Raw genomic sequence first — 24856 nt, 5'->3', positions numbered from 1 at the left:
AGCTCAATGGAATACTGCTCTCCCCTTTGGGCTGGTGCTGCTCCCTCACACCTAGCTCGTCTCACGCTGTTGAAACCAAAGCGTTCAGAATCATTGGAATCTCCCGCGATGAAGCTAACTCCAAGGGCCTTTCACTCACTCATCGCAGGCAGGTTGGTGGTCTTTCTGTCTTCTACCTACTCCTCTCCGGCCTTGCTCCTCCAGCTCTCTCTGGGCTCTGTCCCCCAAATATTCCTAAAGGTCGCACAAGATCTGCCTGCAACCCTCTTCTGGTTAAACTGCCAAAATCAAGACTCTCTGCTCACCTTCACCCTTTCATTTCTCTTTTCTCCCGCCTCTGGAACAAACTCCCCCACTCCCTTCAATCCCACTCCTCCCTCAGGTCTTTAAAACAGCTGTTCATCACCATCTCTTATCTTCCCCCACCCAAAACCTTGATCTGTTCTACCCCTGCTAATTTCACCCCAAATCCTCTTTTTTTGAAATACCAACTTCTTTCCTGGAAGTCCTTGGTGTCCTTGTGTTTATATTTCTGCCACCCCCCCACCCCCTTCCCACGCCGCCTCCCTCCAAGCCCTCTCCCTCCCACACATTCCCGATGTCCCTCACAAATGTTGTGTTTATGTGCTTCCCCTTCTCTCCCCATCTTGTCTACCGCTCCCCTTTTTATACACATTTTTTTTGTTTGTCTGTTTGATTTGTTTGTGTGATAAATGTTAGCTCTTTCACGAGCCTCGATTATGTATACAAAAAAACAAACAAACAAAAAAACAACAACAGGGTGAGTGTGAGGAAAATGCCTCGGTTGAATGGTATTCCAAGTGTTGATCCAGCTCCTGATTGTATCAAGGTCTGTAGAGAGGGAAGAGACTTCTGCATGCTGTCTGAAGGATGAGAAATGATATGGCCAAGAGTCGATCAAAAGCAGGATTGTCCAGGAGCTGATGCCACAGGATTTTCCAGGGAATAAAATATCATGAAGGGGAGGAAGAGGACTGGGCTCCAGATTGGGAAAATTGGCACCTTAGGGAACTCGATCCTTCACGCGGGAGAATGTGTGAGAACAGAGGATCTTCTTAAGTGGTACACTCTGCGAGTGGAAGAAGTCAGTAATGCATTGGAGGAGATGGCCTTGCACACCAGACGCAGAGAGTTTGGAGATCAGGGTAGGGTGCCAGACTATGAAATGCTCGAAATATGTCCAGAGAGCCGGCATTGCTCTCACGTCTGTGATTGAGGATTTTCATCCATTGGTGGGAGTGTAGAGGCATCATGTTCGGGGTAGAATGATAGGGTCGGAAACAATAATGATGATCTGAAATCAGACAGTTGGAGAAAAGGAAGGCTTTGATGCCAATTGCAATGCTAGATTCAATGACGTAGCTTATGATTGGAAGCAAGCTAATAGGCCTACAGTTAAAAGGTTCCATTACTGCGATGTTTTTGGCAAACTTCCGGGCAGAGAAAATTGACAAAGAATGAACAAGAGCAGCAGAGCAGATTTTTAGGATGCATGCACTGATGTCTTCTGGGCATGTTGCATAATCAGAGTCGAGGTTTGCCAGACACCCCTCCACCTTCAGTGTGAAAGACAGTGTCCAGCGTATGGGAGGGTAGCACAAGACAAGAGGGCAGGGAATATGTAGGGAGTGGGGGCTCAGGTATGCAAGATTTCAAAGCAAAGCTGAATTGAGGCTTTTTCCGCCTTCTCAACAGCAGAGTCAACTACGGCTGTGGTACCACAGTGGGGAATTGAGTTAGTGACAAACGGCAAATCCGTTACCAGAACGGGGTTAACCTGTTGAACCTGAAGAGACAATACCCAGGGATAAACACCGATAAATCGTGGACATCTTGTGGGAGGAAGGATTCTATTGGGGAGATAATATCAGGTGTACAATTGCAGCTTGGGTTGAGAGATTTGTCAAATTGTAGTGAAAACCTAGGATTTTTGAGGTCCAGAGTGTAAGAGAAGTGCTGTTGACAAGGACGTGAAAGAGGGGAGGAGGTGGGGCGGCACACTGGGGAAGCAGGGACGGGGCAGCACGCTGGGGAAGCAGTGATGGGGCGGCAGGGACGGGGCGGCACACTGGGGGAAGCAGGGACGGGACGGCACGCTGGGGAAGCAGGGACGGGGCGGCACACTGGGGGAAGCAGGGACGGCTCGCTGGGGAAGCAGGGACGGGACGGGATGGCACGCTGGGGAAGCAGGGACGGGACGGCACGCTGGGGAAGCAGGGACGGGACGGCACGCTGGGGAAGCAGGGACGGGACGGCATGCTCGGGAAGCAGGGGCGGGGCAGCATGCTGGGGGAAGCAGGGACGGGGAGGCACGCTGGGGAAGCAGGGACCCGGGCGGCACGCTGGGGAAGCATGGACGGGACGGCACGCTGGGGAAGCAGGGGCGGGACAGCACGCTGGGTAAGCAGGGACGGGGCGGCATGCTGGGGGAAGCAGGGACGGGACGGCACGCTGGGGAAGCAGGGACGGGACGGCACGCTGGGGAATCAGGGACGGGACGGCATGCTGGGGGAAGCAGGGACGGGACGGCACACTGGGGAATCAGGGACGGGACGGCACACTGGGTAAGCAGGGACGGGACGGCACGCTGGGGAATCAGGGACGGGACGGCACGCTGGGTAAGCAGGGACGGGAGGGCACGCTGGGGAAGCATGGACGGGACGGCACGCTGGGGAAGCAGGGACGGGACAGCACACTGGGTAAGCAGGGACGGGGCAGCATGCTGGGGGAAGCAGGGACGGGACGGCACACTGGGGAATCAGGGACGGGACGGCACGCTGGGTAAGCAGGGACGGGACGGCACGCTGGGGAATCAGGGACGGGACGGCACGCTGGGTAAGCAGGGACGGGACGGCACGCTTTGGAAGCACGCTGGTAAAAGTGATTTTGTTTGCTCATTCAATCAAACATGTTCATGCTGTGGCCTGTTCTAATTAGCTGGAGGGAAAGTTTTTTCACGTTTGTGTTGACACATTTATGCTTAAAATTACCTGAAACATTCTACGTCCTCTGAATAATCTTTATTGTACAATGCGATTTTGTTTAGAGCGATTCGATTTAATGCGATTAGATTAGATTCCTCACCACATACAAGGCTTTCATCCGCAGCTCAATGGAATACTGTTCTCCCCTATGGGCTGGTGCTCCTGCCTCACACCTGGCTCGGCTTCACGCTGTTGAATCCAAAGCTTTCAAAATCATTGGAATCTCCCGCGATGAAGCTATCTCTGAGGGCCTTTCACTCACTCACCGCAGGCAGGTAGGTGGTCTTTCTGTCTTCTACCGACTCCTCTCCGGCCTTGCTCCCCCAGCTCTCTCCGTGCTCTGTCCCCCAAATATTCCTACAGGTCGCACAAGATCTGCCAGCAACCCTCTGATGGTTAAACTGCCGAAATCTCGGCTCTCTGCTCACCTTCACTCTTTCATTCCTCTTTTCTCCCGCCTGTGGAACAAACTCCCACACTCCCTTCAATCCCTCTCCTCCCTCCAGGTCTTTAAAACAGCTGTTCACCACCATCTCTTATCTTCCCCCATCCATAACCTTGATCTTTTCTACCCCCACTAATTCACCCCAGATCCACCTTATTTGAAATTCCAACTTATTTCCTGGAAATCCTGGCAGTGTCCATATGTTTATACCTCTCCCACCCCCCCCCCCCTTCACATGCCTCCCCCCTTTCACATGCCTCCCCCCTTCACATGCCTCCCCCCCAAAGCCCTCTCCCTCCCACAGATCTCTCGATGTCTCCATGTCTCTCGGTCCCTGCTCTCAAATGTTGTGTTTGTGTCCTTCCCCCTCTCTCCCCATCTTGTCTACCGCTCCCGATGTTATTTGTTTTATGTGTCTGTTTGTCTTTCTGTGTGATTAATTTTCGCTCTTTCACGAGCCTCGATCTTGTATACAAAAAAAAAAAAAAAAAAAAAAAAAAAAAAAAAAAAAAAAAAAAAAAAAAAAAAAAAAAAAAAAAAAAAAAAAAAAAAAAAAAAAAAAAAAAAAAAAAAAAAAAAAAAGAGAGTTTGAGAATAAAATGAACTCTGATCTGTTATTCTCAACTCACCCAAAACCCGATTTACCTGTTCAGGCTCGTTTCACGTTTGACAAAAATGGTCGTTCCAGCAAACGAGATGCTATCAAGACTGACGAAGAACCTGACAGACTTCCTGCAGTTGTCTTCCTACACTCGTGAACATTTTCTTCTCAATGGAAGTAAAGAGTAAGTCAATGCGTATAAAGAAGGCTAAAGTTTCATGTGTTTTGTCCATCGATCTCTGCAATTATTTATTTGATGATCACATCCTAAATTAATCTTTTAACTTTCCTAAACAGATCCCCTTTCGAAGGTTCCTCTATTTCATTCTAGTCCCCACTGATGCTCATTCATCCCCTTATTGTTTGTCTATTGTCCCATTCTTCCATTGTCGATCTGTCACCTTCTACCTCCTTTCATGTCACTCTTCCATGATTGGAGGACTTCTCGACTGCTTTCAGAAAAGACTTCACTTTTTCATTTCGACTAAAAAAATGTACATTTCCAGAACACATTGGTGTCCAATTAGCATTACAAGCTTATACTGTGTTGTTTTGACAAACATCGATTGTTTTGTCTTTGTAGGGATGCATACAAGGAATGTAAGAAAACAAGAAAAAGACAACTCCATCCATTCAGCCCAAGTGACCACCAATCCCACAACTTCGGGCAGATTACAATCACAACAGAAACAGAGATCCTTGAGGATTATTTTTAATTATTGGTTGGAGAGGATAAGTTTCACACATCATTGAATGAAGTGATTTGGGGGTGGGAGAGTTGGAGGGCAGGAGGTTTCACAAGGACCTCCATTGCCACTACCAGACCCGAGTAATGAATCTCTCTTCAGGACCAAAGGTTTTAACATCTGGACTGAAAAAGGTTTTTTTATAGGTTTTTTTTTTATAACTTAGAGGAATTGTGCCAAGAAGGTACACGTCAGGGTTGTGTGTCTGCTACTCGCTATCAAGGTGGCCTTCTGTCAGGGTTGTGTCTGCTACTCGCTATTAAGGTGGCCTTCTGTCTGGGTTGTGTGTCTGCTACTCGCTATCAAGGTGGCCTTCTGTCTGGGTTGTGTGTCTGCTACTCGCTATCTGCACATTATATGTGAGAAGGTACTGCCTCTTGTGGCCAACTTTGTTTTTTTCTATCGTAATTTTGCCATAGGTTTGGATTCATTTGAAGCAACTTGTGCTTATTTTATTTTTTTTCTCTGAGGAGTATTTCCGTGTTACATTGACGAATTTAACATTTACATTTACATTGACGAATTACAGTGACGAATTCGGATATTAGTTTTACCGTGCATTTCTTTCAATAAAGCTGGTATTTTTGCATTATAATTCTGTGTCGGTTGAGTTGATTAACAGGGTCGAAGACGTCCAGTGGGGTCCCCGTGAACGTAAGAGCTTCGCTGCCCTCATCTCCCACGCGAATTCACACCGCCATTGGTTTGAACGCCTCGGAGTGTAAAGCTCGCTCAGCTACTAGTTACCTTGGAGGATCTTAATCCCCAGGAACATGACAACTTTGTCAAGTAGTGGGATATGAACTTTCTCACACCACGACAACTGGTGTCAGCAGTGTGTGATTTGGACTCAGTGGGCACTCGGTGTCTGAGGGTTGCGAGATCGACACCCGCTGGGTGCAAATTGCGCTCAGCATTTGGAATCAAAATTTTTTAACGATTGTCTTTCTCTCGTCGAGGGGGAGGTACTGGGGTGTCCAAATTTTTAGTCGATTGTTGTTGGGAAGAGCGCAAGACAGCGCGTCGCAAAACCACGGATGGCGGAAGTAAAACAATCTGAGGTTCTCTTTGTCTGAGGTAAAATACGCACGCGGGAGAACTGCTTTCTCACCGCAGATGGCGGAAGCGAGTGAGATGGCCGAGCGGGTGGAGGGTCCCCAATAACTCGGAAGCGAGCTGGGGGTAGAGTTTGATGAGGGTAGGAGTGTAACCTCCCCCGTCCCGAGCATAAGCCCACCCCCCTCTCCTATGAAAGAGTCGGGGACACACATTTACACACAGTTACACATTTACACACAGGACACACAGTTACACACACATTGACGAATCACCCAACCTGCGAAGCACCAGGATGACAGTTTGTAGCTGGGTTGGGATTCAAACCCATACTAGACACGAGACAGCTTAGAGGAGATTGTGTGTATCTCAAAGCCATCCTGCCAGGCCAACACTCACTGAGGCCTTTCACCATGTTTTCCCTTATGTCCAGACCCTCCCTCACATGTCTGTCCTCACCATATGTCATACGTCATGGCCTATCTCGTGTGTACACTCAGGTCAGGTTAAGGAAACTACTCATGAAAGAGAGAACAAATAAAAAAGAGCACTGTGTGGCGGGCACAAGGGACAATAATTCCGCGCACCAGTGGGTGGCGCGAGCGTCCAGGCGGGGAACTGAAATGCACGCCCGGGGGCAAGGCGTGGCCTCGGGACATATATGCGGGCTCTAAGCTCGAGCCCGCCCAGTGCTGAAGTGCGAGCTCTTAATAAAGACTCTTGTTGTATCCACGCGTTGTGGCCGACCTCTCTGGCAATCGAGTCGTGTGTGCACAGCACCACACTGGTGACCCCGATTGGTTCAACCGTTGCTGACCCCCGAACGCGCCATGGCTACCAACGCCGTCGCAATCAAACTCCCGGAGTTTTGGGAAGCGCAAGCCGACGTTTGGTTTGTGCAAGCCGAAGCTCAATTCCAACTCCAGGGCATCACGGCGGACGAGACCCGGTACTACCACGTGCTCGCCGCCCTCGGGCCCGGCACTGCCGCCCACATCGTGTCCATCCTTCGGCGCCCGCCGGGCGACCACAAGTACGAGGCGCTCAAACGTCTCCTCCTCGCCACGTTCGGGCTCACGGAGATCGAACGTGCCGACCGCCTCCTGGACCTTCCCGCCCTCGGCGACACACGACCATCCGTCCGGATGGATTTCATGCTGTCCCTGCTTGGAGACCAGCGCCCAGATTTCTTATTCCGTGCACTTTTCCTCCGCCAGCTACCGATACAGGTGCGCCTCGCGCTGGCCGGTTCCAACATCACGGAACCCCGCGCCATGGCCGGAGAGGCCGACAAGTTTTTCACGGCCTGCGACACGCGGTCGGTTTACGGTGCTGCCGTAGTGGATCCCGGTGCAGGGGCTACAGCGCCCCCAGCTTCCCTCGTGGCCGCTGCTGCGCCCCTCCCACTACCACCGCCGCCACCACCACCGCCGCCGGGACGGCCGACGCGGCCGCCACCACCGCAAACCTGGTGCTACTCCCATGCCAGGTTCGGCCGCAAGGCTAAAACGTGCCGCCCGCCATGTTCTTTTGACGGGTCGGGAAACGACCGGGCCGGCGCTCACTTGCGGCCCTGAGCGTCGGCCATTCCGGCAGCCTCCTGTTCATCACGGACACCTTGTCCGGGCGCCATTTTCTTTGCGACACGGGAGCGCAGGTAAGCGTCCTCCCTGCCTCCGCGTCCGACAAGCAAGCCGTGGGCCGGGGCCCTGCTTTGCTTGCCGCCAACGGTACACCCATCCGCACATTCGGGAAGCGTTGCCTCTCACTGCGGTTCGGAGGGCAGCGCTTTCAATGGTCGTTCGTCACCGCCAGCGTGCCAATGGGCCTGCTCGGCGCGGAATTCCTATGTGCGCATGGGCTGTTGGTCGACGTTAAGCACAGACATCTCGTCCAGGACGAAACCTTCAGCTCGCTCGCTTGTTCACTGAGCGGCTCGTTGAGCAGCTCGCTGAGCGGTTTGCCAAGCGGCTTGCTGAAAGGTTCCGTCCCGGCGAAGTTCGTCTGCACGCTTCTCGGCAGCGGACGAGTTTACCCGCCTCCTCGCCAGTTTCCCGGCCCTCACGCGGCCCACCTTCTCAGCGGTGGCCGTCAAACACGGGGTGGAGCACCATATCCCCACGGTCGGGCCGCCAGTCTACACCCGGGCACGCCGACTCGACCCCATGAAGCTAGCCATGGCGAAAGCTGAGTTCGCCACGCTGGAACGGCTGGGTATCGTACGGCGCTCCAACAGCGCTTGGGCCTCTCCTCTGCACATTGTGCCGAAGCCAAATCCTGGTGGCGTCTGGTCAAATCCGTTTCTGGTGTTTGTTCCCCCTCCATCCCCTCCCTTACCTCAAACGGCTACACAGCTGACTCCGCACGTGAAAAAGCTGAATGCCTCAACTCTGTGTTTGCCTCTAAATCTTGTGTCCCAAACCCATCCCTCTCTGTACCCACCATACCCAGTCGTACCCTGCTGCTCCTGGACTCCGTGTCCTTTCCTCCTGACAAGGTGGAAAAGTTTCTGTCAACCCTCGACTCTGATTCTGCAACTGGACCCGACGGCATCAGCCCACGGGTCCTAAAATCCTGCTCTGCTGCTCTATCTCACCCTCTCTCTGTTCTCTTCACCCTCTCTTTTGCTCAAGGTCAACTGCCATCTGCTTGGAAATCAGTCAACATCACCGCTTTGCACAAAAAAGGTGCAAAAACAGATCCTAGCAACTACAGACCAATCAGCCTTCTCCCAATTATCAGCAAAGTCATGGAATCCATCATTGCTTCTGATATGAAATCTTTCCTCTTCTCCAATGGCTTGATCTCTGATCATCAATTTGGTTTCAGACCAGGTCACTCTACTCTGGACATGCTGCTTCTGCTGTCTCAACAATGGATGGAGGTCCTCAATGCCAAACAGGAAATTAGAGCTGTCTCCCTCGACATATCACGTGCCTTCGACACGGTCTGGCACCCCGCTCTGCTCACCAAACTCTCCTCCTTTGGTATCCATGGAAATCTCCACGCATGGCTGGCGGACTTCCTCTCTAGTCGTCGTCAACGTGTGGCCCTGAATGGGTTTCTCTCATCTCCTCTTCCTGTTCAGGCTGGAGTTCCCCAAGGCAGTGTTCTGGGCCCCGTGCTTTTTCTGGTCTTCATCAATGATCTCTCTGACTCTCTCGAAAATCCTCTCTATCTCTTTGCTGATGACTCCACTCTCTGCCGCTCCATTCCTCTTCCCTCAGATCGGCAGTCTGCTGCCTCCTCACTCTCTGAAGACCTGGACAAAATCACAGACTGGTCAAACAAGTGGAACATGTCTTTCAATCCTGACAAATCTCACACTCTTACTATGTCTCTCCGAAAAGATCGACTGGACAACCCTCCCATCTACTTTCTCAACAATCCTCTCCAAGAAGTTCTGTCGCTCAAGATTTTGGGTCTCACTATCTGCCATGATCTTTCTTGGGAAAACCACATTTCCAAGCTGGCCTCCAAAGCCAGTCGCCGACTGGGCATCCTCCGTCGTGCGAAGTCCTTCCTCGGCACACCTGAGCTCCTCACCACATACAAGGCTTTCATCCGCAGCTCAATGGAATACTGTTCTCCCCTATGGGCCGGTGCTCCTGCCTCACACCTAGCTCGGCTTAACGCTGTTGAAACCAAAGCTTTCAGAATTATTGGAATCTCCCGCGATGAAGCTATCTCTGAGGGCCTTTCACTCACTCACCGCAGGCAGGTAGGTGGTCTTTCTGTCTTCTACCGACTCCTCTCCGGCCTTGCACCCCCAGCTCTCTCTGTGCTCTGTCCCCCAAATATTCCTACAGGTCGCACAAGATCTGCCAGCAACCCTCTGATGGTTAAACTGCCGAAATCTCGGCTCTCCGCTCACCTTCACTCTTTCATTCCTCTTTTCTCCCGCCTCTGGAACAAACTCCCTCACTCCCTTCAATCCCACTCCTCCCTCCAGGTCTTTAAAACAGATGTTCACCACCATCTCTTATCTTCCCCCATCCAAAACCTTGATCTTTTCTACCCCCGCTAATTCACCCCAGATCCACCTTGTTTGAAATTCCAACTTCTTTCCTGGAAGTCCTGGCAGTGTCCATATGTTTTATACCTCTCCCACTGCCCCCTTCCCACGCCCCCCCCCCCCCAAAGCCCTCGCCCTCTCTCAGATCTCTCGATGTCTCCATGTCTCTCGGTCCCTGCTCTCAAATGTTGTGTTTGTGTCCTTCCCCCTCTCTCCCCATCTTGTCTACCGCTCCCTATGTTATAGTTTTATGTGTCGGTTTGTCTTTCTGTGTGATTAATGTTCGCTCTTTCACGAGCCTCGATCTTGTATACAAAAAAAAAAAAAAAAAAAAAAAAAAAAAAAAAAAAAAAAAAGCCCGGCGGAGGATGGCGGCCGTGCGGTGACTACCACGGGCTCAATGATGCCACCACCCCCGACCGCTACCCAGTCCCGCATATCCAGGACTTTTCCGCCCGCTTGGCAAACACGACCGTGTTCTCCAAGGTGGACCTCATCCGGGGCTACCACCAGGTCCCCGTACAACCGGACGATGTCCCAAAGACTGCCGTCATCACCCCTTTCGGCCTCTTTGAGTTCCTGCGAATGCCTTTTGGGTGGAAGAATGCGGCCCAGGCGTTCCAACGGCTCATGGACAGCGTCTTGCGCGACTTACCTTTCATCTATGTCTACCTGGACGACATCGTGGCGCGAGCGCGTCCCGGGAGGAGCGCCTGCTCCACCTCCGCACGCTTTTCGAACGCCTGGGCCAGCATGGCCTGATCATCAACCCCGCAAAGTGCCGTTTCGGCGTCGCCGCCATCGACTTCTTGGGGCACCGCATCACCAGGCACGGGGCCGTCCCTTTACCGGCCAAGGTGGAGGTGGTCAGGGATTTCCCACGCCCCGCACGATCAAGGGGCCCCAGGATTTCCTGGGCATGGTAAATCTTTCCCACTGCTTCGTGCCCCACGTCGCGCAGCTCCTCCGCCCCCTGCACGAGGCCATCCAGGGCAAGCCGGGCAAAGGTGACATCGCCTGGTCGGAGCCGATGGCCGCGGCATTTGCGGGCGCAAAGCTGGCCCTGGCCAACGCCACCATGCTGGCGCACCCGGCGCCCGATGCACCGATCGCCCTCACCACCGATGCGTCGGACTACGCGGTGGGCGCGGTGCACGAGCAGTGGGTGCGTGGTGCTTGGCAGCCGCTGGCGTTTTTTAGCCGGCAGCTTCGCCCGCACGAACGCCGCTACAGCACCTTCGACCGCGAGCTGCTCGGGCTCCACCTGGCGGTCCGACACTTCCGCCATCTGCTCGAGGGCCGCCCGTTCACAGCTTTCGTGGACCACAAGCCCCTTGTGTTCGCGATGGCCAAGGTCGCCAAGCCATGGTCGGCACGGCAGCAGCGTCACCTCTCTGCCGTGTCCGAGTACACGACGGACATCCGTCACGTCGCGGGTAAAGACAACCCGGTGGCGGATTGCCTTTCCCGGTCCGTCGCGCACGCGGTCCACCTCGGGATCGACTATGCCCGGATGGCGGAGGACCAGACCGACGACCCCGGCATCCAGGCCTTGCGGATCGCCGTCACGGGCCTCCGCGTCACTGAGGTGCCGTTCGACGTCGCGGGCACGGCCCTCCTGTGTGACGTCTCCCTCGGTCGGCCTCGCCCCGTCGTGCCCGCTGGCTGGCAGCCCCCGGTTTTCGACGCCATCCACGGCCTGTCCCACCCAGACACGAAGGCCTCCCAGAAGCTCGTCGTGGCGAAGTTCGTCTGGCATGGCCTCAGGAAGGACGTCCGCGACTGGGCCAGGATGTGCCTCGCGTGCCAGCGCGCAAAGGTCCACGGCCACACCCAGGCCCCGTTGGCCCCGTTTACGGTGTCCAAGCGTCGGTTCGACCACGTGCACGTCGACTTGGTGGGAACTCTGCCCCCCTCGTGGGGGTTCACCCACCTCCTCACCATGGTGGACCGCACCACACGGTAGCCGGAGGCTGTGCCATTGGCGGCGACGTCTGCGGCTGATGTGGCGCAAGCCTTCATCGCCACTTGGGTTGCCCAGTTCGGTGCCCCCTCGGACATCTCGTCCGACCATGGCCCCCAGTTCACCTCGGAGCTCTGGGGCGCGGTGGCGCAAGGGCTCGGCATCAAACTGCACCGCACCACGGCCTACCACCCCCAGGCCAACGGCCTGTGCGAGCGCTTTCATCGCTCGATGAAGGCCGTGCTCCAGGCCAGCCTCCGCGAAGGCAGCTGGGCCGACAGGCTCCCCTGGGTCCTGCTGGGCCTCGGGACGGCGCCCAAGGACGACCTGCGCACGTCCTCGGCGGAGCTGGTCTTCGGGCAACCACTGCGGGTACCGGGCGAATTTATCCCCGACTCCACGGCTCCTTGGTCCACGGCGCAACAGCGCTCCACCCTGCAGGAGACCACCCGGAGGTTCGCCCCGGTGCCGAAGGCACACCACGGTTGCCCGTCCTCCCACGTCGCCCCAGAGCTTCGCACGGCGGAGTATGTCTTCGTCCAGCACGACGCCCGCCGGGCACCGCTACGGCCCCCGTACGACGGGCCCTTCCGCGTGCTGGAGACCGGGGACAAATATTTCACCGTCGACATCGGCGGTGCCCTGGATCGTATCTCCGTGGACCGCCTCAAGCCGGCAAACCTCGATCTGGACCACCCCCCACAAGCAGCTCTGCCTCCACGTCGAGACCGCCCCCCGGCGGTCATACCCCCGGCACCCCCCAGCCCCGCCGTCCCGCTACCCCCCAGCCCTGCACGCATCGCCAGGGGGCGTTTCGGCCGGGTCATCCGGCTTCCCCGCAAGCTCACCCTTCAGGTGCGCGGGAATTCTGGGGGGGCGCGTGTGGCGGGCACAAGGGACAATAATTCCGCGCACCAGTGGGTGGCGCGAGCGTCCTGGCGGGGAACTGAAATGCATGCCCTGCCTTTCGGCCGATCGGCCACGCCCGGGGGCAAGGCGTGGCCTCGGGACATATATGCGGGCTCTAAGCTCGAGCCCACCCAGTGCTGAAGTGCGAGCTCTTAATAAAGGCTCTTGTTGTATCCACGCGTTGTGGCCTACCTCTCTGGCAATCGAGTCGTGTGTGCACAGCACCACAACTGTTTACAATTACAGGTTCCTTGGATGGCTGCACACATTATAAAGAGGGTGAAATTATATTAAAGTGGGGATTCCAATCCAAGACGTCGAAAGGAAAGAAAGAAAGAAATAAAAAAATAAAAAATAAAATGAGGTGGACAAAGAAGTTGAAGAACTAACCTGATACTGATCCTGGGCTACCTGGACTTGTCGGTTGCAGAATATCTGGATCTGATAGACATGTAATTATGAATTTATCCAACAATTATATCCAACCCCTCCATCCATTTGGCCAATGGGCGATCTCCATATTACAGAATGGATAAACTCATTTGTTTGAAGATGCACATAATTGGATAAGAAAAGAGATTTACACATCCGGTAACCTTGTGGCGGACACGAAAGCACTGGCGTGGTGACATCACCCCGCACACCAAGTGGGGGTGGGCCACGCCCGAGAGAGAGGCGTGGCCTCAGGATATATACGGGCGCGCAGCCCGGAGAGACCAGTGCTGCAGTTTGAGTTCTTTTAATAAACTCTTTTGTTATGAACCGCGTTGTCCGCTTGCTCTTTTCGTAAGCCTTAGCGCGTGCAGCACCGCGCTTCATTTGGTGACCTCGACGTTGGATCAGCCGTAGAGATCCATCCGAACACGATGCCATTGTGATGGCAAACAACGCGGGGTCGGTCAAGCTTCCCGAATTTTGGGAGGCCCAGGCCGAAGTTTGGTTCGACCAAGCTGAAGCCCAGTTTCAGCTTCGGCGCATCACCAGCGACGACACGCGCTACTGCCACGTCGTCGCCTCCCTCGGGCCCGGCACGGCCGCTCGAGTTGTGTCCGTCCTTCGCCACCCACCAGACGGCCACAAGTACGAGGCGCTCAAGCGGCTACTCCTAGCCACGTTCGGCCTCACGGAGGACGTACGGGCCGACCACCTCCTGGATATCCCCGAGCTCGGCGACACGCGCCCGTCGGTCCGAATGGACCATATGCTGTCGCTGTTGGGTGACGAAGCCCCGGGTTTTCTATTCCGGGCACTTTTCCATCGCCAATTACCAGCACAGGTACGCCTCGCGTTGGCCGGTACCGTGATAACGGAACCCCGAGCTCTGGCCGCCGAGGCAGACAGGTACTTCACGGCTTTGGACACGCGGGCGGGTTTCGGGGCGGCCGTCGCGGCTCCCGAGGCTGCGGCGGCTGCGGAGGTGGTGGACCACTACCCTGACGCACGCCTCGTGGCTGCGGAACCTCCGGCCTATCCCGACGCGCGCCTCGTGGCGGCCGCCACACCCCGCCTATCACCACGGAGAAAACCGCCACCGCGGAGAAAACCGCCGACTCCACCAGCCTGGCGGAGCCAGCTGCGCTCCTCCAACTCCACCACCTGGTGCCAGTTCCACGCCAGGTTCTGCCACGAGGCTCGACAGTGTCACCCGCCGTGCTCCTTCGACAGGTCGGGAAACGCCCGGGCCGGCGCTCGATAGTGGCAATGAGCGCCGGCTGTTCGAACAGCCTACTGTTCATAACGGACACCTTATCCGGGCGCCGTTACCTGTGCAACACGGGAGCGCAGGTGAGTGTCGTTCCTGCCGATATGTCGGACAAGGAAACCGCGGGCAGGGGCCCCGCGCTGCTTGCCGCGAACGGGACGCCCATTCGTACGTACGGAAAACGCTGCCTCTCTCTGCAGATCGGAGGGCAGGTTTTCCGATGGTCGTTCGTCACCGCCGACGTGCCCATGGCATTGCTTGGCGTGGACTTCCTGTGCGCAAATGGGCTCCTGGTCGACGTAAAGCACAGACATCTTGTCCAGGCCGAAACGTTCAGCTCGCTCGCTTGTGCGCTGCCCAGCTCGTCAAGCAGCTCACTGAGCGGCTCACCGAGCGGCTTGCCGAACGGTTCGGTTCTGGCCACGTTGATCTGTACGCTTCCGGCAGCGGACGAATTCACCCGCCTCCTCGCCAGCTTCCCGGCCCTCACGCGGCCCACCTTCTCGGCGGGGGCTGTCAAGCACAGGGTGGCACATCACATCCCCACCGTCGGGCCACCGGTATACGCCCGGGCACGCCGCCTCGAGCCGACGAAGCTCGCGGTAGCAAAAGCGGCGTTCGCTACCCTGGAGCGACTCGGCATCGTTCGGCGCTCAGAGAGTGCTTGGGCATCGCCGCTGCACATCGTGCCGAAGCCCGGCGGGGGATGGCGACCGTGCGGGGACTATCGCCGTCTCAATGACACCACCAGCCCCGACCGCTACCCCGTCCCCCACATTCAGGACTTTTCCGCCCGTTTGGCGGGCATGTTCTTCTTCTTGAAGGTGGACCTCATACGCGGCTACCATCAGGTCCCCGTCAGGCCGGAGGACATCCCGAAGACGGCGGTCATCACGCCATTCGGACTTTTCGAATTCCTACGGATGCCCTTCGGTTTGAAGAATGCGGCTCAGGCATTTCAGCGGCTGATGGACAGCGTCCTGCGCGACTTGGATTTTGTATACGTCTACCTGGACGATATCCTCGTCGCCAGCGCGTCCCACGAAGAGCACCTACACCACCTCCGCACGCTCTTCGAATGCCTGGGCCAGCATGGCCTGATTGTGATCCCCGCAAAGTGCCGGTTCGGCGTCGCCAAAATCGATTTTTTGGGGCACCGCGTCACCAGGCACGGAGCCGTCCCCCTGCCGGCCAAGGTGGAGGCGGTGAAGGGGTTTCTGTGCCCCCGCACGATCAGGGGGCTCCAGGAGTTCCTGGGCATGGTGAACTTTTACCATCGGTTCCTGCCCCGTATCGCCCAGCTCCTGCGCCCCCTGCACGAAGCTCTCCGAGGTAAGCCGGGCAAAGGTGACGTTACCTGGACCGAGCAGATGGACGCGGCGTTCACGGGTGCGAAGCTCGCCTTGGCTAACGCCACCAAGCTCTCGCACCCGGTGCCCGATGCACCGATCGCCCTCACCACCGACGCCTCGGACGACGCGATGGGCGCGGTGCACGAGCAATGGGTGCGTGGTGCCTGGCAACCGCTGGCGTTCTTTAGCCGGCAGCTTCGGCCGCCCGAACGCCGCTACAGTACCTTCGACCGTGAGTTGCTCGGGCTTCACTTGGCGGTCAGGCACTCCCGCCATCTGCTCGAGGGCCGTGCGTTCACGGCCTTCGTCGACCACAAGCCGCTGGTCTTCGCGATGGGCAAGGTCACCGAGCCGTGGTCGGCCCGGCAGCAGCGTCACCTCTCGGCCGTGTCCGAGTACACGACGGACATCCGGCACGTCGCGGGGAAGGACAACCCGGTGGCGGATTGCCTTTCCCGGTCCGTCGCCCACGCAGTCCACCTCGGCATTGACTATGCCCGGATGGCAGCGGACCAGGCCGCTGACCCCGACGTCCAGGCCTTGCGGACCGCCGTCACAGGCCTCCGCGTCACCGAGGTGCCGTTCAACGGCACGGACGCGGCCCTCTTGTGCGACGTCTCCCTCGGGCGGCCTCGCCCCATCGTGCCTGCGGGCTGGCAGCGCCAGGTGTTTGCCGCCATCCACGGCCTGTCCCACCCGGGCACGAGGGCCTCCCAGAGGTTGATCGCCGACAAATTCGTCTGGCATGGCCTCCGGAAGGCTGTCCACGGCTGGGCCAGGACGTGCCTCGCATGCCAGCGCGCCAAGGTGCACCGGCACACCCAGGCCCCATTGGCCCCGTTTACGGTGCCGGAACGCCGGTTTGACCATGTCCACGTGGACCTGGTGGGACCTCTGCCCCCCTCGCGGGGTTTCACCCACGTCCTCACCATGGTGGACCGCATCACCCGGTGGCTGGAGACCGTGCCCTTGGCATCGACGACGGCGGCGGACGTCGCGCAGCCGTTCATCGCCACCTGGGTCGCCCGGTTCGGTGCCCCCTCAGACATCTCGTCCGACCGCAGCCCCCAGTTCACCTCGGAGCTCTGGGGGGCGGTCGCGCGGGGGCTCGGGGTCCAGCTGCACCGAACCACGGCCTACCACCCCCAGGCTAACGGCCTGTGCGAGCGATTCCACCGCTCATTGAAGGCCGCGCTCCGGGCCACCCTCCGCGACGGCGGCTGGGTCGACAGGCTCCCCTGGGTCCTGCTGGGCCTCCGGACGGCGCCCAAGGATGACCTGCGCGCATCCGCGGCGGAGTTGGTCTTCGGGCAACCGCTGTGGGTGCTGGGCGAGTTCCTCCCCGACTCCACGGCACCATGGTCGCCCCGGTGCCAACGGCACACCATGGGCACCCACCGACGCACGTCGCCCCGGAGCTTCGCACGGCGGAGTACGTCTTCGTCCGCCACGATGCCCACCGGACACCACTGCGGCCCCCGTACGACGGGCCTTTCCGCGTGCTGGAGACCGGGTGAAGCACTTCACCCTGGACATCGGCGGTACTCCTGACCGCGTTTCTGTGGACCGCCTCAAGCCGGCCCACCTCGACGTGGACCACCCACCGCCAGCGGCCCTGCCCCCGCGTCGGGGCCGCCCCCCTGTGGGCGGTCCCCCGGCACTGCCCAGCCCCGCCACCACGCCGCCCCCCCCGGTCCTGCACCCATCCCAGGGGCAGCCGGAGGCATCCCAGATGGCATCCCTGCATCCCAGACGCCGCCAGTCGCCAGAGGGCGCTTCGGCCGGGTCATCCGTTTGCCCCGCAAACTGACCCTCCAGGTGCGCGGGGATTCTGGGGGGGCGCGTGTGGCGGACACGAAAGCACTGGCGTGGTGACATCACCCCGCACACCAAGTGGGGGTGGGCCACGCCCGAGAGAGAGGCGTGCCCTCAGGATACACACGTGGCGCGCAGCCCGGAGAGACCAGTGCTGCAGTTTGAGTTATTTTAATAAAGACTCTTTTGTTATGAACCGCGTTGTCCGCTTGCTCTTTTCGTAAGCCATAGCGCGTGCAGCACCGCGCTTCAACCTCATAATTACCAGCACGTATTTATTTACTGTGCGTAGGTGATTTGTCATCACAAAACATGTTAAACCCGATGGATAGAGTTTATAAACAACGACATGACACCGATATGTAGCAAAGAGTTCAAATGTAAAACGTGGTTCTGAAAGTTATGGCTCATACTCTCACGAGTTTGTTGTACAGTAATTTGTAGACAACAAAATTAGACAGGAAAACGTCATTTGGCGCTTCATCCATGTTCGCACCCCCCACCCACCCCTCACTCCCCCCCACCCACCCCTCACTCCTCCCCCACCCACCCCTCACTCCCCCCCCACCCACCCTTCACTCCCCCCCACCCCACACCTCACTAACCCCCCCACCCACCCCACCCCCCCCCCCCACCCACCCCCACCCCCCCCCACCCACCCCTCACTCCCCCCCACCCACCCCTCACTCCCCCCACCCACCCCTCACTCCCCCCCACCCACCTCTCACTCCCCCCCACCCACCCCTCACACCCCCCCCACCCACCCCTACCCCCCCCCCCCCCACCCCTCACTCCCCCCCACCCCACCCCTAACCCCCCCCACCCACCCCACACCCCCCCCACCCACCCCTCACTCCCCCCCCCCACACCCCCCAACCCACTCCACAATCCCCCCCCCACCCACCCACTCCTCAATCCCTCCCCCCCCACCCACCCACTCCTCAATCCCTCCCCCCCACCCACCCACTCCTCAATCCCTCCCCCCCACCCACCCACTCCTCAATCCCTCCCCCCCACCCACCCACTCCTCAATCCCTCCCCCCCCACCCACCCACTCCACAATCCCTCCCCCCCACCCACTCCTCAATCCCTCCCCCCCACCCACCCACTCCTCAATCACTCCCCCCCCCACCCACTCCTCAATCCCTCCCCCCCTCACCCACCCACTCCTCAATCCCTCCCCCCCTCACCCACCCACTCCTCAATCCCACCCCCCCCACCCACCCACTCCTCAATCCCTCCCCCCCACCCACTCCTCAACCCTCCCCCCACCCACCCACTCCTCAATCCCTCCCCCCCACCCACCCACTCCTCAATCCCTCCCCCCACCCACCCACTCTTCAATCCCTTCCCCCCCCACCCACCCACTCCTCAATCCCTCTCCCCCTACCCACCCACTCCTCAATCCCTCCCCCCCACCCACCCACTCCTCAATCCCTCCCCCCCACCCACCCACTCCTCAATCCCTCCCCCCCACCCACCCACTCCTCAATCCCTCCCTCCCACCCACCACTCCTCAATCCCTCCCCCCCACCCACTCCTCAATCCCTCCCCCCCAACCACCCACCCACTCCTCAATCCCTCCCCCCACCCACCCACCCACTCCTCAATCCCTCCCCCCCACCCACTCCTCAATCCCTCCCCCCCACCCACTCCTCAATCCCTCCCCCCCACCCACTCCTCAATCCCTCCCCCCCACCCACTCCTCAATCCCTCCCCCCCCCCACCCACCCACTCCTCAATCCCTCCCCCCCCACCCACTCCTCAATCCCTCCCCCCCCACCCACTCCTCAATCCCTCCCCCCCACCCACCCACTCCTCAATCCCTCCCCCCCACCCACCCACTCCTCAATCCCTCCCCCCCACCCACCCACTCCTCAATCCCTCCCCCCCACCCACTCCTCAATCCCTCCCCCCCACCCACCCACTCCTCAATCCCTCCCCCCCCACCCACCCACTCCTCAATCCCTCCCCCCCCACCCACACACTCCTCAATCCTTCCCCCCCACCCACCCACTCCTCAATCCTTCCCCCCCACCCACCCACTCCTCAATCCTTCCCCCCCACCCACCCACTCCTCAATCCCTCCCCCCCACCCACCCACTCCTCAATCCCTCCCCCCCACCCACCCACTCCTCAATCCCTCCCCCCCACCCACCCACTCCTCAATCCCTCCCCCCCACCCACCCACTCCTCAATCCCTCCCCCCACCCACCCAGTCCTCAATCCCTCCCCCCACCCACCCACTCCTCAATCCCTCCCCCCCACCCACCCACTCCTCAATCCCTCCCCCCCACCCACCCACTCCTCAATCCCTCCCCCCCACCCACCCACTCCTCCATCCCTCCCCGCCACCCACCCACTCCTCCATCCCTCCCCGCCACCCACCCACTCCTCCATCCCTCCCCGCCACCCACCCACTCCTCCATCCCTCCCCCCCACCCACCCACTCCTCCATCCCTCCCCCCCACCCACCCACCCACTCCTCCATCCCTCCCCCCCACCCACTCCTCCATCCCTCCCCCCACCCACCCACCCACTCCTCCATCCCTCCCCCCCACCCACCCACCCACTCCTCCATCCCTCCCCCCCACCCACCCACTCCTCCATCCCTCCCCCCCACCCACCCACTCCTCCCCACCCACCCACTCCTCCCCACCCACTCCTCAATCCCTCCCCCCCACCCACCCACCCCTCACTCCTCCCACCACCCACCCACTCCTCCATCCCTCCCCCCCACCCACCCACTCCTCCCCACCCACCCACTCCTCCCCACCCACTCCTCCCCACCCACTCCTCAATCCCTCCCCCCCACCCACCCACCCCTCACTCCTCCCACCACCCACCCACCCCTCACTTCCCCCACCACCCACCCACCCCTCACTTCCCCCACCACCCACCCACTCCTCACTCGCCCTCCACCCACCCCTTCCTCCCACCCCCCCCCCACTGCTTTCCTCTCCTCCCTCCCACCATTCCCCTCCCCCTCACTGCTTATCACCCCCTTCCTCCCCCCACTGCCTGCCTCCCCCCTCCCTCCTCCCCCCTCCCCCCACTGACTACCACCCCTTCCTCCCCCCTCCCCCCACTGACTACCACCCCTTCCTCCCCCCCTCCCCCCACTGACTACCACCCCTTCCTCCCCCCTCGACCCACTGACTACCACCCCTTTCTCCCCCACTGCCTAGCCACTCCTCACTCCCCCCCCCCCCAATCCACTGCCTAACCACTCCTCACTCCCCCCCCCCCCCACCCCACTGCCTAACCACTCCTCACTCCCCTCCCCCACTGCCTAACCACGCCTCACTCCCCTCCCCCACTGCCTAACCACTCCTCACTCCTCCCACAATTGTTTGTTAATTGAAGACAAGTTTATATCGTTATGAAACCAATTTAATGTATTAGTTAATATAATTATCCACATCTAGTTTTAATATTTAGTTAATTTGAGCACCGAAATCTTGTGTTTGACCATAATAATTAAAGCAGGTTTTAGGAGTTTCCGAAGGCGAGAAGCAGAGGCCATTTCGTTGGGTACAAAGCTTGTTTATTGTACAGAAATCTCCAGCAACTGCTCGCGAACGGAAGTCGTAACGGCTTATATCAAACCAAAAACCCTCTTCGGAGGGCGTGGCTCTAACAGCCGCGCGTGCGTCACGACCACACAACCAACAGCCCGTGCGCGTGGGTTAGACCAAACGTATGGTATTGGTAACCATCACATGCGGATAAGATAACCGCGACACGTGAATAAGGTAACCGCTACATGTGCCCCCCCCCCCCCCCCCCAAGAAGGCACACCATGGGCGTATACGTAGTTCGCAGGCGCGCTCGGTAGTGTCGAGAAGGTTCGAGCAGGGCCCGGCCCCGGTACGCGCGAAAAAACGCCGCCGTGGGGTTGTCGACCGAGGGGCTGGTCAAGGCCTCGGGGGAGGCTGCCGAGGTTCCTCGCGGGCCTCCCGAGGATGTAGAGTAGGAGACATAGTTGCGCGAGTGGCGAGCAGCGGTAGCAGTTGTAGTTGCAGCAGTAGGAGTTGCAGGAGTGGCGAGTAGCAGTTGTAGTTGCAGCAGTAGGAGTTGCGGGAGTGGCGAGCAGCGGTAGCAGTTGTAGTTGCAGCAGTAGGAGTTGCAGGAGTGGCGAGCAGCAGTGCACGCGAAGGTAACGAGGATCCAGTGCGCGTGAAGGTAACGAGGCGCCAGTGCGCGAAGGTTACGAGCAGCAGTGCTCGGCCTGTGTGCGCGGAGGTTACGAGCAGCAGTACTCGGCCTGTGTGCGCGGAGGTTACGAGCAGCAGTGCTCGGCCTGTGTGCGCGGCGGTTACGAGCAGCAATGCTCGGCCTGTGTGCGTGGAGGTTACGAGCAGCAGTGCTCGGCCTGTGTGCGCGGAGGTTACGAGCAGCAGTGCTCGGCCTGTTTGCATGGAGGTTACGAGCAGCAGTACTCGGCCTGTGTGCGCGGAGGTTACGAGCAGCCGTGCCGCCGACGCCTCGTAACGGCGTTCCTTCAGAGGGTCCCGGAGCAGGCTCGCCCCTCTAGTCGGAGAGGAGGAACCGAGCGCGATGCGCCAACCACATGGCCGCTCGTCGTTGCTAAAACTCCGGCAGTTCGAGTTTAGGTCTTGTGGAAGAAATTGCGGTCGCAATCCTGCCGTGTTCATTTGCAGCCCCCGAATACGTTCGGGGGCACCGAGGTCACCAGTTTAGGAGTTGCCGAAGGCGAGAAGGAGAGGCCATTTCGTTGGGTACAAAGCTTGTTTATTGTACAGAAATCTCCAGCAACTGCTCGCGAAGTGCGAACGGAAGTCGTAACGGCTTATATCAAACCAAAAACCCTCTTCGGAGGGCGTGGCTCTAACAGCCGCGCGTGCGTCACGACCACACAACCAACAGCCCGTGCGCGTGGGTTAGACCAAACATATGGTATTGGTAACCGTCACATGCCGATAAGATAACCGCGACACGTGAATAAGGTAACCGCTACATGTGCCCCCCCCCCCCCCAAGAAGGCACACCATGGGCGTATACGTAGTTCGCAGGCGCGCTCGGTAGTGTCGAGAAGGCTCGAGCAGGGCCCGGCCCCGGTACGCGCGAAAAAACGCCGCCGTGGGGTTGTCGACCGAGGGGCTGGTCAAGGCCTCGGGGGAGGCTGCCGAGGTTCCTCGCGGGCCTCCCGAGGATGTAGAGTAGGAGTCATAGTTGCGCGAGTGGCGAGCAGCGGTAGCAGTTGTAGTTGCAGCAGTAGGAGTTGCAGGAGTGGCGAGTAGCAGTTGTAGTTGCAGCAGTAGGAGTTGCGGGAGTGGCGAGCAGCGGTAGCAGTTGTAGTTGCAGCAGTAGGAGTTGCAGGAGTGGCGAGCAGCAGTGCACGCGAAGGTAACGAGGATCCAGTGCGCGTGAAGGTAACGAGGCGCCAGTGCGCGAAGGTTACGAGCAGCAGTGCTCGGCCTGTGTGCGCGGAGGTTACGAGCAGCAGTACTCGGCCTGTGTGCGCGGAGGTTACGAGCAGCAGTGCTCGGCCTGTGTGCGCGGCGGTTACGAGCAGCAATGCTCGGCCTGTGTGCGTGGAGGTTACGAGCAGCAGTGCTCGGCCTGTGTGCGCGGAGGTTACGAGCAGCAGTGCTCGGCCTGTTTGCATGGAGGTTACGAGCAGCAGTACTCGGCCTGTGTGCGCGGAGGTTACGAGCAGCCGTGCCGCCGACGCCTCGTAACGGCGTTCCTTCAGAGGGTCCCGGAGCAGGCTCGCCCCTCTAGTCGGAGAGGAGGAACCGAGCGCGATGCGCCAACCACATGGCCGCTCGTCGTTGCTAAAACTCCGGCAGTTCGAGTTTAGGTCTTGTGGAAGAAATTGCGGTCGCAATCCTGCCGTGTTCATTTGCAGCCCCCGAATACGTTCGGGGGCACCGAGGTCACCAGTTTAGGAGTTGCCGAAGGCGAGAAGGAGAGGCCATTTCGTTGGGTACAAAGCTTGTTTATTGTACAGAAATCTCCAGCAACTGCTCGCGAAGTGCGAACGGAAGTCGTAACGGCTTATATCAAACCAAAAACCCTCTTCGGAGGGCGTGGCTCTAACAGCCGCGCGTGCGTCACGACCACACAACCAACAGCCCGTGCGCGTGGGTTAGACCAAACATATGGTATTGGTAACCGTCACATGCCGATAAGATAACCGCGACACGTTAATAAGGTACAAGGTCACACATTTTTCCTTTGTTTCCATTGATTACAAAGGACCAAAATTGCGCGTAATTGGTAAATGTCAAAATGCTTTATCTCTGTTAATATGAGACCCAGGACAATGATCTGGGTATCATTTTAATGGTATTTTCATGCTCTTTCCAATGGTACCAGTTGCAAAGGAGTTCCTTGTTTTTGAAAGTTTTTGTCACGTGCCTAGTAAATAGCCTACGTAAGTCCTGCATTCTATCCCGATCTATCCATTCAATAAAATTAATTTGAATTTTAATTCTAAGCCCAAGATCAAACAACCTAGCCTAACTAGGCCTAGGCCTACAGATGTTTGCGAGGGCTGCGTACTCGATCGGCTGACCATTGTCGACGAAGCTCTCACTCGACGCAATGCGGATTCATATTAATTAAGGTGTTGACATCCACAAAGACTAAGGAAATCACTTTATTCCAAATTAAATCAAGTACAGTATGTAATGAAAATCGGTTCCACAACTTTGACTTGGTAGTAGCTTTAATGACAATTCGATCTCTGGAAACATCCTGTCAGTACATTTAGAAGTAAACAGTTACCGGTACACCTTTGTTTTCCGTCTTTATAAAATAATGGTCATTCACTCTACTAATCGTGCAGGTGTTGTTGTTGTTGTTGTTGTTGTTGTGATCGCGGGACGTAAACAGCTCTGAAAAGTGAAAACGAAAAAAGGTAAAAGTTAGCACAATATTACACACCAGGATATCACAGGATACCTATCACCTACTTTACCATAAACTGATGTGTGTTGTCATGGGAAAACAAGGAATTCATCTTGCCATATGTGCAATGAATAAATAAATAAACAATAATCAATAAATCCATTTCATGTGCCAATTAAATACCTTCTTCGATTAGAGAACTGACGTCCATTTCCCTGAAACATACATTCAACATTCTGAAAAGAACTGAAGGTTTATCAGCATTGGTCGGCTGGACCTTCGGGAGGAGTCGGCATGATCGAGCGGGAAAGTGATTGGTCGGCTGGACCTTCGGGAGGAGTCGGCATGATCGAGGGTAACGTGATTGG

The 24856-nt window shown here is 57.9% G+C and overlaps 1 protein-coding gene and 1 long non-coding RNA gene across 13 annotated transcripts in view; one reads left to right on the top strand and one right to left on the bottom strand.

Annotated features, from left to right (window-relative positions):
• The window catches only part of LOC137422651 (tumor necrosis factor receptor superfamily member 6-like), a 163170-nt gene that overhangs the window by 29310 nt on the left and 109004 nt on the right, over positions 1 to 24856 (top strand). For 5 of the 12 annotated variants that reach the window (XM_078773132.1, XM_078773138.1, XM_078773136.1 and 2 more), the window contains 2 exons: positions 4104 to 4235; positions 4635 to 5390. In XM_078773132.1, coding sequence (XP_078629258.1) covers positions 4104 to 4208 — 105 coding nt within the window. In that variant the 3' untranslated portion in view covers positions 4209 to 4235; positions 4635 to 5390. Of the gene's footprint in view, positions 1 to 4103; positions 4236 to 4348; positions 5392 to 24856 lie in introns of those variants that run through there. The other 7 variants (XM_078773133.1, XM_078773137.1, XM_078773130.1 and 4 more) reach the window with 3 other exon arrangements.
• Positions 24289 to 24735, bottom strand: LOC144890879 (uncharacterized). Its single transcript, XR_013622552.1, has 2 exons — positions 24672 to 24735; positions 24289 to 24475 (listed from the first exon to the last, which is right to left on the bottom strand). It is a non-coding gene; the product is annotated as an uncharacterized LOC144890879 (long non-coding RNA).

The sequence above is a fragment of the Myxine glutinosa genome, chromosome 2 (assembly GCF_964187855.1).
Source record: "Myxine glutinosa chromosome 2, kmMyxGlut1.1, whole genome shotgun sequence".
NCBI classification, from domain to species: domain Eukaryota; kingdom Metazoa; phylum Chordata; class Myxini; order Myxiniformes; family Myxinidae; genus Myxine; species Myxine glutinosa.
This window is presented reverse-complemented; position numbering and strand designations above follow the sequence as displayed.